Here is a 12,123-nt window from a genome sequence, read left to right as displayed (position 1 = left end):
AAAAAAAAAAAAAATCAAGATCTAGGTTGGGGACTGCCCTGGTGGCACAGTGGTTAAGAATCCATCTCCCAATGCGGGGGACACGGGTTCGAGCCCTGGTCCGGGAAGATCCCACATGTCGTGGAGCAACTAAGCCCATGTGCCACAACTACTGAGCCCACGTGCCACAACTACTGAAGCCCACGAGCCTAGAGCCCGTGCTGTGCAACAAGAGAAGCCACCGCAATGAGAAGCCCGTGCACTGCAAAGAAGAGTAGCTCCCGCTCGCCTCAACTAGAGAAAGCCCACGCACAGCAATGAAGACCCAACGCAGGCAAATAAAAGAGTGAATTTGAGCCAAAAGAAAATAGGAAGAAGTGAAAGAGAACCTATAATTAGTTTAAGCTTTAATTCGTTTAGTGATTTTAAGTGTCCAAGCCCATATATATCACACTGTAGACCAAGTCCATTTAGAAATGGGTCTGTGGAGATGTTCTTGGAACTCAGAGAAATTGTGAAAAGTACTGGAAAATGGGCAGATATTTGGTTTTCAAAATGCCGGTATCTTTTTTTTTTTTTAATATTTATTTATTTTTGGCTGCGTTGGGTCTCTGTTGTGGCGAGCGGGGGCTACTGTTCGTTGTGGTGCACAGGCTTCTCATTGCGGTGGCTTCTCTTGTGGAGCATGGGCTCTAGGTGCACGGGCTTCAGCAGTTGTGGCGCGTGGGCTCAGTAGTTGTGGCTCACAGGCTTAGTTGCTCCGCGGCACGTGGGATCTTCCCGGACCAAGGCTCGAACCCATGTCCCCTGTATTGGCAGGCAGATTCTTAACCACTGCACCACCAGGGAAGTCCCACCAGTATCTAACTTTGATAGAGTACTCACCATATGTTTGGCACTCTTCTCAGCACTGCACGTATATCATCTCATTTAATCCTCACCACACCTCCAGGAAGTAGGTGTTATTTTTGTCCTCATTTTATAATTGAGGAAACTGAGTCACAGATAGGTTAGATAACTTGCTCAAGATCAAACTACTAGCATGTGCAGCAGCCAAGGTGCTCTGGTCTGAATGTTTGTGTCCCTCCCGCCACCCCCAATTCATCTCTTGATTTCCTAACCTCCAAAGATGATAGTATTAGGAAGTGGGCCTTTGGGAGATGCTTCGGTCATGAGGTGGAGCCCTCAGAATGGGACTAGTAAAAAAGGCTCTAGAGAGATCCCTAGCCCTTTCCACCATGTGAGGACATAGAAAACACTGGCTGTGAACCGGGAAGAGGGCCCTCACCAGAAGGTGACTATGCTGGCACTTTGATCTTGGGCTTCCCAGCCTCCAGAACTGTGAGCAATAAATTTCCCTTGTTTATAAGCTACCCAACTGGTTGTATTTTGTTATAGTGGCCTGAATGGACTAAGGTGGAAACTTGGTACTGAGAAGTCGGGGTGCTGTTGTTACAAATACATAAGAAAGTGAAAGCAGCTTTAGAACGGGGTGATGGGCAGAGGCTGGAAGACTGGAGGTGCATGCTAGAGAAAGCCTACATTGCTGTGAATGGACTGTTAAGGGTGGTTCTTATGAGGGCTCAGAAGAAGAGAGCTACAGAGAGAGACTCAATCTCTCAAGAGAATACCTAAGTGAACAGATGTTGGTGGAAATATGGATGGTAAAGATTATTCTGATGAGGTGTCAGAAGGAGATAAGGAAGACACTGTTGGAAACTGGAGGAAAGGCGATCTTTGTTATAAAGGGGCAAAGAACTTGGTTGAATTGTGTTCATGTCCTAGTGTTCCGTGGAAGGTAGAACTTGTGAGGAATGAAATTGGATATTTGGCTGAGGAAATTTCTAAGCAAAGTGTTGAAGAAGCAGCCTGGTTTCTCTCGGATGCTTGTAGTAAAAGATAAAAATGATTCAAAGGTGGAATTGTTCATCAAAAAGGACACAGAACTTAAAAATTTGGAAAATTCTTATCACGATCTAACATACTATATTTTACTCACTTATCATGTTTATTCCCTGCACCTTCCATAGGGGCAAGGATCTATTCTTTTACTGGTGAATCCCCAGTGCCAAAGGCAATGTCTGGCATAAAGTAGACAATAAATAAATATTTGTTGAATGAATTTTGTTGAATGAATCAGTGACTGCAAATCATAGGCATCACATGGCATCACGTGGATTATGTCTTTTAATCCACTCAACTACCCTTTGAATTATTGGCCCTTTTTTTTTTATTAGCCCATTTTAAAGATGAGGAAATTGAAGCTCTGGGAGGATACACAGCTTGCTGAAGGTCACCCTACCAATAAGTCATAAAGGCTGGATCCAAACCCAGATTGTGTAACTCCAGAGTCCTTGTCCTAACCACTGTGTGGTACTGCTTCTCTGGGAAGCTACATTTTAAAAGACTGACAAAATGATTTAATCCAGAGGAGGGTGATAGGAATAGTGAGGGGTCTCTAAGCTGCTCCGTATGAAAGCTGTTTATGGAAGAAGAAAGGCTTTTCACCTAAAAAAAAGCTTAACTGTAGTGATCGTTTGTATATATGAAAACTAGATCCAAATATTTGAAGAGCTATAGCGTGGAACAAGAATTTGTTTACTCTGTACAGTCTGAAGGGCAGAAACTGGAATTAACAGAACAAATAAAGATAGTCCCTGCTCAGGGTAGAGGAGCTGAAGGCACAGTTAGGGTTGATGCAGAGGGATACCAGCCCTGGGCTTTCAGGGCTCCTTGAAAACCCTGTGACTTGTGGATTGTAGGATGGCAGAAAGTCCGGGAAGACAAGAGCAAAGGAGCTTCTCAAAGCAAGCTGTGTTAGATGCTAATACAAGGCCAAAGAAAGTGAAAGCAGAGAGGAGGCCTGGGGTGGGAAGAAAGGGGTCACGAGGGCCTTTTAGGGAGAAGTTTCAGTAAATGCCTGGTTGGGATGCAGACATAGAGGTTGAGTTAAAAAGAAATGACTGGGGAAGGAATACAGACAGCTTTTGGAAAACCTTGGCTTGAGAGAAAAGGGGAAAATGAGAAAAATCTTTCAAGACTGCAGCAGAATCCAGGAGAGCTTTTCAAGATGGGGAAACCTGTGTGTTTGAAGGGAATGGGGATTGAAGACTCTACCATATGTTGATGGGAGTAAGTTTCCTTGTGCTTTGGAAAGAATTAGATGCCGGGTCAGGGACACCCCTTGGAGGTTTGAGAACCACCTCAATCATGTCCATTCTGGGGCCCTCGGGTGTATTAAAAAATTAAATACTAAGACTGTTTTCAAAATATTTGGTGTATTTTATTTATTATTTATTTATTTATTTTTAAAAATATTTATTTGTTTATTTTGGCTGCACCAGGTCTTAGCTGTGGTACGCAGGCTCATAGTTGCGGTACTGCGGCATGCACGCGGGATTCCCTGACCAGGGATCCAACCTGGGCCCCCTGCATTGGGAGTGCAGAGTCTTACTCACTGGACCACCAGGGAAGTCCCAATTTGGTGTATTTCTTAAAAATTAATTAATTAACTTATTTATTTATCTTTCTATTTTTGGCTGCGTTGGGTCTTCGTTGCTGCGCACGGGCTTTCTCTAGTTGCAGCAAGTCGGGGGACGCTACTCTTCTCGTTGCGGTGCGCGGGGTTCTCACTGCAGTGGCTTCTCTTGTTGCGGAGCACAGGCTCTCTCAGTGCGCAGGCTCAGTAGTTGTGGCGCACAGGCTTAGTTGCTCCGCGTCATATGGGATCTTCCTGGACCAGGGTTCGAACCCGTGTCCCCTGCATTGGCAGGAGAGTTCTTAACCACTGCGTCACCAGGGAAGTCCCCCAACTTGGTGTATTTTAAGTGTTTATATTTAACAAATGAAAACTTTTAGCATAAATAGGCAATAATATAGTGATAATCACAAAACACCTATAGGTATTTTTATGAACTACAAAATTTAAGAATTTTATAAATGTAAGACTGGGATTAAAGGAGTCTCCCAGCCCCAGGGTGCAGATGACTTTAGGAGGATGGGTGCAAGTAAGAGGCCCCCCAGGAGGCTTGGGCATGGCCTACAAAGGCCTCAGAGAAGTGGCACAGAAATGTCCCATTCTTAGATACAGGAGTCGCAGAGGCCTGCTTGCCTTGGCCAGAGGGAGCTCTGTTCTAGCATTCTGAGGTCCAGGAGTGCAGACCCACCTGGACAAGCCCAGGGGACAGGCATCCTGGAGGGATCAGTGTCTGAGGCGTCCACCGGAGGGCAGTGTGGTAACTCAGAGGACAGGACTCCAGTGCCCCCTTTGCTTCCTCCCGCAGACCCTCTGTCCTGCACCCCTTCCACTCCCTCTTCCTTCCTGGAGTTATTCGAGGACTGTTCACCAACCCCCAGCACAGGCACAGACGACGGAAACTGACTTTTCCCTCTCTGCAGCTGGAAGACTAAGGCTTGTCATCCTGTCGCGCCCATAGTCCCACCCCTTTAAGTACAGGTGTCCTGGGTTGAAGCGTGGAAAGTGGAAAGGGGGAAGGGACAGGCCGGTGGTGTCCTCGGCCCTGAGCGTTGCTGGCTTTGCCCCCACCTTTCGGTTCTCCGGGCTTGGCTTGCAGTGCCAACACAGAGCACGAGGGGGCGCTACCACCCTGCAAACCCTCCCCAGCTGTCTCTGCTGCAGAAGGGGCTGCGCCCAGACAGAGAGGATGGGGTGGGCGTTGCTCTGGGCCCCTTCTCCAGCTTTCCTCCACCCAGAACTTATGTGCAGTTTTGTGCAGGCATGGGGTGGGGGTGGGGGACCTCTGGAGCACAGACCAGTAGAGTGGAGGAGGACTCTGGGGACACCTGGCATGGAGCTTAGAGGAGTGAAGGGAGAGAGACCTTCCTGCTGGGTGCTCCAGGGTCCAGGTACACGCTGTCCTGGGAGTGCAGCCTGGAGGATTGGTATTTCCAGAAGAGGTAGGCCAACACAACCCAATACCAACCATTCCCTGATTAAGGGCAGGCTCTGGGATAGGGCTGGCACATAAGGAGGGGGTCTGTAGGGACAAAGCCATTGTTCTGGAGTTGCGAACCTCTTCCCTTGATATATTTTCTTTCTTTTTTGAACCTTTTAAAGATTGATATGAAATATACAGTAAAATTCAAAAAAAGTACTAAACTTAAATGTACAGCTCAGTGATTTTTTTAACCTATAAATTTACTATGTATACACATGCTTATTACACGTGTATAGAATACTTCTGTATTCACAACTACAGCTGTTAACGTATGTATATCACAGCTCTCACTGGCAATTCAAGTCAGTAGACATTTATTAAGGGGCTCCTGTGTGCCTAGCACCATCCGACTCTTTTGTAAGGAAGTGAGGACAGAACATTCGGCTGGTGGCTGTGATGGGGTCAGTGGTATTATGAATCATAGTCATTCTTCGACAGAACTATACCATCCGTGCCTTGGAGGGCAACGGCTGCCTGTGTGATCTACCTGCAGTGCCCATATTTTTGGAATCCAAAATGGGAGCAATTGTCTGCTGTGTCTGTACATACAAACTCATGGAACCCCAGGAAGATATCATCGGATCCAGGATGTTGGGTGAGGGCACAGAGCCAGGCACAGAGTAGCCAAGGAGAGCGTTTTTGGGAATTGATCTTGCTCTCTGGCCTGGTGCTACATGTCTCTGGAAGCTGGGCGAAGGGTGAAGTCTTTGACCATAGGCTGGATCAAAATGAGCTGGAGCCTGTCACATGCGTGCAAATCCGCTGGGCCCTTCGGAGGCACCCATCTTTCCCCTGCTTTGAGGTCAGCCTGGCCTTGCTCCACCCAGACCCCATCCTGCCTCAAATCGGGGAAGTGCCCCTAGTGGGAAATCAAGTGAGTGGGCAGGATGTGACCCATGGTGAGGCAGCTTCCAGACGTGGCCCAGTCCCTGAGTCAATGAGCTACTTCAGGCTCTCTGAGGAAGTGCTTCTTCCAGGTCACTACAATGTGGACACCTCTCCTTTCCCCTCTACTGCCCCTCCCTACCCAGGTGTGGGTCTCTGGGTGCAGGAAACTGGTCTCCCCCTCCTCTAAGCCACGAAGGCCCATTGGAGGAATAAGGGACCCTGCGGAGACTTGGTCTCAGCCTGGAGGCAGGGAAAGCTGCTCCCTTGGGGTGTGGTGACGGCCCTGGCCTGGGGTGCCCGATCCATCCTGTCGTGGAACCCCGGGCTCCAGGCCTGCTGAGGGACAGAGGAGGACAGAGGGGGCTGGGCCTGGCTGGGGAAGGCTGGCCTGGAAGGCACCCAGCCGCGGCCCTGGGCCAGGGTGGAAAGTATGTGTGTGAGCTCATTTGGAAGGTGGCTTCTGGCCAGTCAGGCCTGCCTCCTTTCCAGGCCTTGGCTGCCCAGCCCCCTCGAAGAAGGCTGCCTCTGGGTCTCCCCAGTCTCCCAAGACTGTCTGAGTGAGGAAGGCAGAGACCCACAGGCTAGGTGACTGATGGGAGTTGCTCTCCTAAAGGAGGTGAATTCAGATTTGGGGCGGTGGGTTGGATGGGGGTACAGGGACTTCAGAACAATGGAGCAACCTCACCTGGGGTTCCCCGGGGCCTTAAGGAATGGGAACTGCCCTGAAAGCCTCCCCCTCCTGCCAGGCCCCTGCCTCAGACATTCACCACCCGAATCCCTCCCCCAGCTTCTGCCTTTGTCCCATTCACTTCCTCTGGCTTCTGAGTCCTATGCCTCCTCCATCCCCTTAGAATACCTGTTCCTGCCCCCAAGAAGGAAGGTGACTCCTGGCCTGGCCAAGAGGACTCCTGAGGAAGAGCCCTTCTCTCCTGTGCTACCACTCCTGCGACACAGCACAGCAGGCAAGCACACACATGCTGACAGATTCCGCAGAACACACACTGCCATGCAGACACCCAGCTACATGGAGTCCACAATGGAAGAGACACTCAAGAGACATGGTCAGAATCTGCCTGTACAGGAAAAAAAGTCAGACAGACCTGGGTTTTAATTTTGGACTACTGAGCTGTGAGCTTGAGCAAGTCTTATCTGGGCCTCAGTTTCTGCATCTGTAAAATGGGGCAATGTTTGTGCTTTCCCACCACCTCCCCTTAGCTGGAAAGGGAAGTGGGAATACAGAGGGTAAACAAAGGACTGGGAAGGCTGTCAGATTGTGGGGAGATGGGGCCCAGGAGAAGGACAGGGAAGGACCAGCAGAGCTGGCCAGATTGTACGTGGGGGTCACTCCACTCAGTCCCCTCTCCTCTAGAGAGTCCAGCTCCTCTTAGATCTTCCCCTCCCTTTCCATCCTGTGGACCCAGCACCTGGCTGGCAGCCTTGCGGGCATGGGCCCAGCTGGTGGCAGGAGCCCGAGAAGGGAGTCGATGTCAAGGGCGTCCATGGCTCCCCCAAATGTGTGGGGTGCAGTGATGGGCAGAGTATAGTCCAATTTCCTGAGAGCCCGCTTCCCTGGGTTCTGCCCAAACCTCCTTGCAGATTCCCCTTGGCTCCCTCCTGGCTGCTCTAACTCACATGTGCTGCTTTCGAATAAAGGAACTTGGAACCATAGAAACTGGGTCAGGCCCAATGGACAAAGCAGGGTAGGGCCAGTGAAAGCAATATTTGCAGGTCTCCCGGGGCCTTCTGCTCTCCCCTCACCCAGCCTGACCTGGTGGTTCACTCAGCTGGGGCCCGGTGGGGTCCCCGGGGCAGCCTCATCCCGAGAAGGGAGTCGATGTCAAGGGCGTCCATGGCTCCCCCAAATGTGTGGGGTGCAGTGATGGGCAGAGTATAGTCCAATTTCCTGAGAGCCCGCTTCCCTGGGTTCTGCCCAAACCTCCTTGCAGATTCCCCTTGGCTCCCTCCTGGCTGCTCTAACTCACATGTGCTGCTTTCGAATAAAGGAACTTGGAACCATAGAAACTGGGTCAGGCCCAATGGACAAAGCAGGGTAGGGCCAGTGAAAGCAATATTTGCAGGTCTCCCGGGGCCTTCTGCTCTCCCCTCACCCAGCCTGACCTGGTGGTTCACTCAGCTGGGGCCCGGTGGGGTCCCCGGGGCAGCCTCACTGGGCTGGATCCCTCAGACCCAAGGCATGTCAGAAGCACGGGACCTTGCAGCCTTCACCCTGCAATTCTCCCAGCTTGTGAAGCCTCTTCCACCTCTTCCCCCTTTGTCTCTGGTCCTCCATTCCCATCTCTCCCCCTTGGCTTCAGAGAGAATCTTGTGATTCCAGAATCAGGGCCAAACAATTTCCTCGTGATGGGGAAACCACACTCCAGACGCCAGAGCCCTAGGCTCCCTCTCCTCTTCCCTCTGGCAGTCCCCCCTCCCCACGCTCCTCCACTGGCTCCAGCTGTGTTTTGCAGAACTCCCACTGGATAACATCTGTAATTGCCTCCAGATGTGGGCCACAAAAACACAAAAGGGCCATGAGCTCATCTCTGAGCTCCTTGCCACACGGCTCGGGCCCTACCACCCCCAGATGCCCCTGACTTCTCAGGGTCCCCATCCCCTCCAGTGAGGGTGGCGGGGAGGTGGTGTCCAACTCCACTGAGACACACAGGCCCTGCCAAACAGCTGTTGGGCAGGAGAGGCGCAGGAGGCCAGGCATAAGGTCAGGGTTCCTGGCTGGCAGGAAGGGGGGGTACCCCTTCTGCCAAAGCAATCACACCAGCCAGCCCTGACTAGCAGCTGCATCAAACGCCTGGCTTAGGCGGGGCCAGGCCTCTAGGAGGCAGGCCATGGAAGGGGGCCTGGGCTGGAGCCGGGAGGGAGCGAGGGCCGGGCTGAGGCAGGAAGGGAAGGAGGGGAGAAAGAGGGCTGCTCCCTTCAGCTGAGCTGACTCAGCAGCTGAGCGATTGCTCCCTCCAGGCTGGTTTGGAGGAAGGGTGGGTCGACAGCCTGGGAACCCTGTCTGGGGCAGCAGTTTCTAAGGAAAGAGGAAACAAAGCCCTGTCATTCTGCCCTTCCAACCCGACCATCCTGCTTCTCCTGGGCAACTGGGGTGAGATCCCTGTTTTGCCAGAGATAGGCTGCTCCTAACTGGCCACGGGGCAACCTCTTTCTTTCCCCTCTGTTCCTTCTGCCCCTGCAGGGGAGCCCCAGGCCTGGGAGAGGCTGAGATCCTGAGGGCTGGGGAGAAGGGCCTGTCCCCCGCTTCCCGCCCAAGCCCGAGGCTGACTGCGATGGGGGAATCCCCCAGCAGCTGTGCGAGGCCTGAGCAAACGGAGGGTCTGCGGCTGGATCACACGCCAGGGTAACGCAACTTAGGAAGATTTTCCGAGTGGCTTCCGCTTGGCCACTTCCTCTTGCTTTGCAGTCCTGGGCCTCAAAGGTAGCCTCCTAGGCCAGGTTGGGAGAGGGGAGCTGGCTGAGCTCTGCGGACAACTCGCCGGCCCCCGTGGAGTATGCCCTCCTCCCCATCTCTGGGCCCTGGATCCTTTTCGTCCACCGAGAATAAACATATTCCGTTATGTATGAAAAATACCAAAACCCCACCTCACGGAAAACACCGCACGGCCCTCCTGCTTCCCATTCCCCTCACAGCCACGTCCCAGGCACACAAACTGCAGCCACACGAGGAACGTGAAACACTGTTTATTCTTTGTGGAAAGGTTGAACAAGGTCGAAAATGTCCTTAGAGGGCACTGACCCAGCCCCGCCCTGCAGGTTCCTGGGGTCGGACGCCTCTGCCCCACCCCCACCCCTCCCCATGCCCCTTGTTAACAAAAAGGAACGATTTGAAGGGAATTCATATATAATAATTATAATAAAAATATACATTAAACAAAACAAAAAACCCAAACAAGACAACTTCAGCCGGACTGCCAGCACCGTTCACCGCACTCCTCCCACCCCGACATCCCTCTCCGCTCACTGCCCCCACGTGGTCTCTCACTCTCCAGGCCTCCGGGTACCAGGACCACCATTGGCGGCCCAAGGAGACCTCAAATGGGTGGGCCGGGTGGGGAGGGGAGGGCAGGACACCTGTAGGAAGGGCTGGGGGGGGGCGTCGGGAAGCGAGGGGCTAACCTGACAAAACGCCCAGGCGCCTGCCCCTTCCCGGAGGCTGGCGGAGGCAGGCTGATCCTCGGCTCCCTAGCTAGGTGGCTGCTCTCATCAAGGTTCCGGGTCGCCAGTCCCCCATGCGTGCCCTCTCTGCTCCTTTCTCTGGCTCCCCGCCTTCCCCTCCGTGCGGTCTGATTGAAGCCAGGGCACCAAATGGGAGCAGGTGTGCCTTTCTCGGGCCCTTCCTGAGAGCTCCAATAAAACGTGCCCTCCCCCGGCTACCACAGCCCACCCTGTGGCGTCCCTGCCGGCCTGGCCTGCCCGGCCCCCCGCCATCCACTCCTGCTGCAACTCCCTGGTTTGCCTTTTGGTCCTGTCCTGTCCTCTCTGACTGCTCTGCCCCTGGGTCCCTACCCCAGCTGCCTGCATTTGAGTGAGGTTCTTTCTCTGTGGCCCCCAGGCTCACCCCCAGGACTCCTGGGGCCCACCCCGGTAGCTGCACCCCCTGGTCTCAGCTCTTCCAACCTTGACATCCCCATCCGAGGCTAACGTTTGGGAGGGTAGGGCTGTCAAGGGTTTCTGCAGCCCCAGGTTAGTCCTTAATGGCTCAGGCTCCTTCCGTGGAAGTTCTCGGGGGCAGGTGGGGCAGAGGTGGATCTTGGTGGAGAGGACTGACCCTCTCTGAGCTTTCCTCCCAAGGTCTTAGGGTAGCTGAGCAGCCCTCACCCCCTCACTCTCTCAGGGTCTCCCCCTCACAACAAGATTAGATTTCTCTCAGCCAGAAAGAGTGGTGGGAGGCTGCCAATTGGGTACCCCCGGGGGCTAGCATGCCGAGACCCCTGAGGTCAGAGTTCAGAGGTTAAAGGTATGTCAGGGAATGGAAAAGGAGCAGATGACCCCATTTGACCTTTACCAGCGAGGTCTGAGGGTCCTGCCTTCAAGTGCAGAGCCCGGACATTCAGATGGGGCTGAACACACACCAAGCCACGGCGGCCCCTGAGGGGCAGGGGCTGGGAGGCCAGCCCCTGCTCAGCCTCCGGGGGACCCATCTAAGGAAGAAGCAATGCCAGCGCGGAGTGGGGGAGAGGCCAGTCATGGGACAGAGAAGAAGGGACGTGGGGGGGGGCTGGGGAGGGGGCTCGGGACCGGCGGGAGCAGCCCACCCACCACCACCTGCTGCCACTGGCCTTCAGAGGCAAAGTCCTCGTGGGAGGAGTGGGCGGGCAGCAGTGGGGGTCAGACCTTGTCCAGCAGGGAGCGCTGGCAATAGAGCAGTCGCTTGGGGGTCCCGTGGCGTCGGAAGAAGAAGACGGCGAGGCCCACCGCCAGCACCAGGAGCAGCAGCAGCACAGGCAGCACCACGGCGGCCGCGCTCACTGCTCCGCTGCCTTCCTCGTCCACCTCGATGATGATCACCTCCGTCTCCTCCTCAGTCCCCTCATCCGGCCGGCCCCCCGACGACGGGCAGCCCATCCAGTCCCGCAGGGCTGACTTGGGGTAGCCAGGCTCAACCTTCAGCTTCTGGTTGTTGAATTTCCAGTATTTGTTCCCTTTGTAGAAGTAAGTGAAGACTGCAAGGGTCAGCAAGAAGGCGGCATTGCAGATGAGAGGTGCGGGCAGCGTCCGGAGAAGAGGCAAAGAGAGAAGAAGAGCGGGAGAGAATCCAGTCAGTGTGCGCGCCAGCTGAGGTAATTGCTTCGCTTTTCTGAGCATCGGTTTCCTCAGCTGTCAAACCAGGTAACTCTAGCACCAGGTTGAGACAGTGGTGGGGATTAAGGGGTCCGAAGCGTGGAAAGCACTTACTCAGTGCCTGGCACATGGCAGGGGCTCCCCTGTCCTCCTCATCATTATTTTCGACCCGATCCTCTCCATCTTTCCTCCTGCTCTCTCTTAACTCCCTCTTCCGGTCCTCCCCTCATAGACACCTCCTGTGCCCCTCTCACCTTCATCGCTGCCCATGAATGACCCTCTCGGAGACTCAGGGATTCCTTCCCAGACCTTGATGTTTTTGGGGTACTCGCTGTCCACTGCCCTGAGCTCCTCGTTGAAACGGTAGTACCTGGGGGAGAGGCAGGGAAGGTAAGTGGTTGGACACTGGGCATGTCTTCCGAGGGGAGTGGGACCCGGGACTGAATTCGCTGGTGAGCAAAGGGTGTCTGTGGATGGGGGCGGGGGGACAGGGGTTTTG

General features: G+C 53.7%; 1 protein-coding gene across 1 annotated transcript in view; it reads right to left on the bottom strand.

The window, feature by feature from the left end:
* Window positions 1-9,677: 9,677 nt before the first annotated feature.
* MMP14 (matrix metallopeptidase 14) overlaps window positions 9,678-12,123 on the bottom strand; it is a 10,524-nt gene continuing 8,078 nt past the window's right edge. Inside the window, exons 10-11 of the mRNA XM_024741675.1 lie at window positions 11,879-11,994; window positions 9,678-11,506 (exon numbers count right to left, since the gene is read on the bottom strand). Coding sequence (XP_024597443.1) covers window positions 11,172-11,506; window positions 11,879-11,994 — 451 coding nt within the window. The 3' untranslated portion in view covers window positions 9,678-11,171. The remainder of the gene's footprint in view (window positions 11,507-11,878; window positions 11,995-12,123) is intronic.

This window comes from Neophocaena asiaeorientalis, unplaced genomic scaffold (genome assembly GCF_003031525.2).
Source record: "Neophocaena asiaeorientalis asiaeorientalis breed wild unplaced genomic scaffold, Neophocaena_asiaeorientalis_V1.1 scaffold27, whole genome shotgun sequence".
Lineage (NCBI taxonomy): Eukaryota > Metazoa > Chordata > Mammalia > Artiodactyla > Phocoenidae > Neophocaena > Neophocaena asiaeorientalis.
Note: the sequence above shows the minus strand (reverse complement) of the source record. Positions and strands in the feature narration are given on the sequence as shown.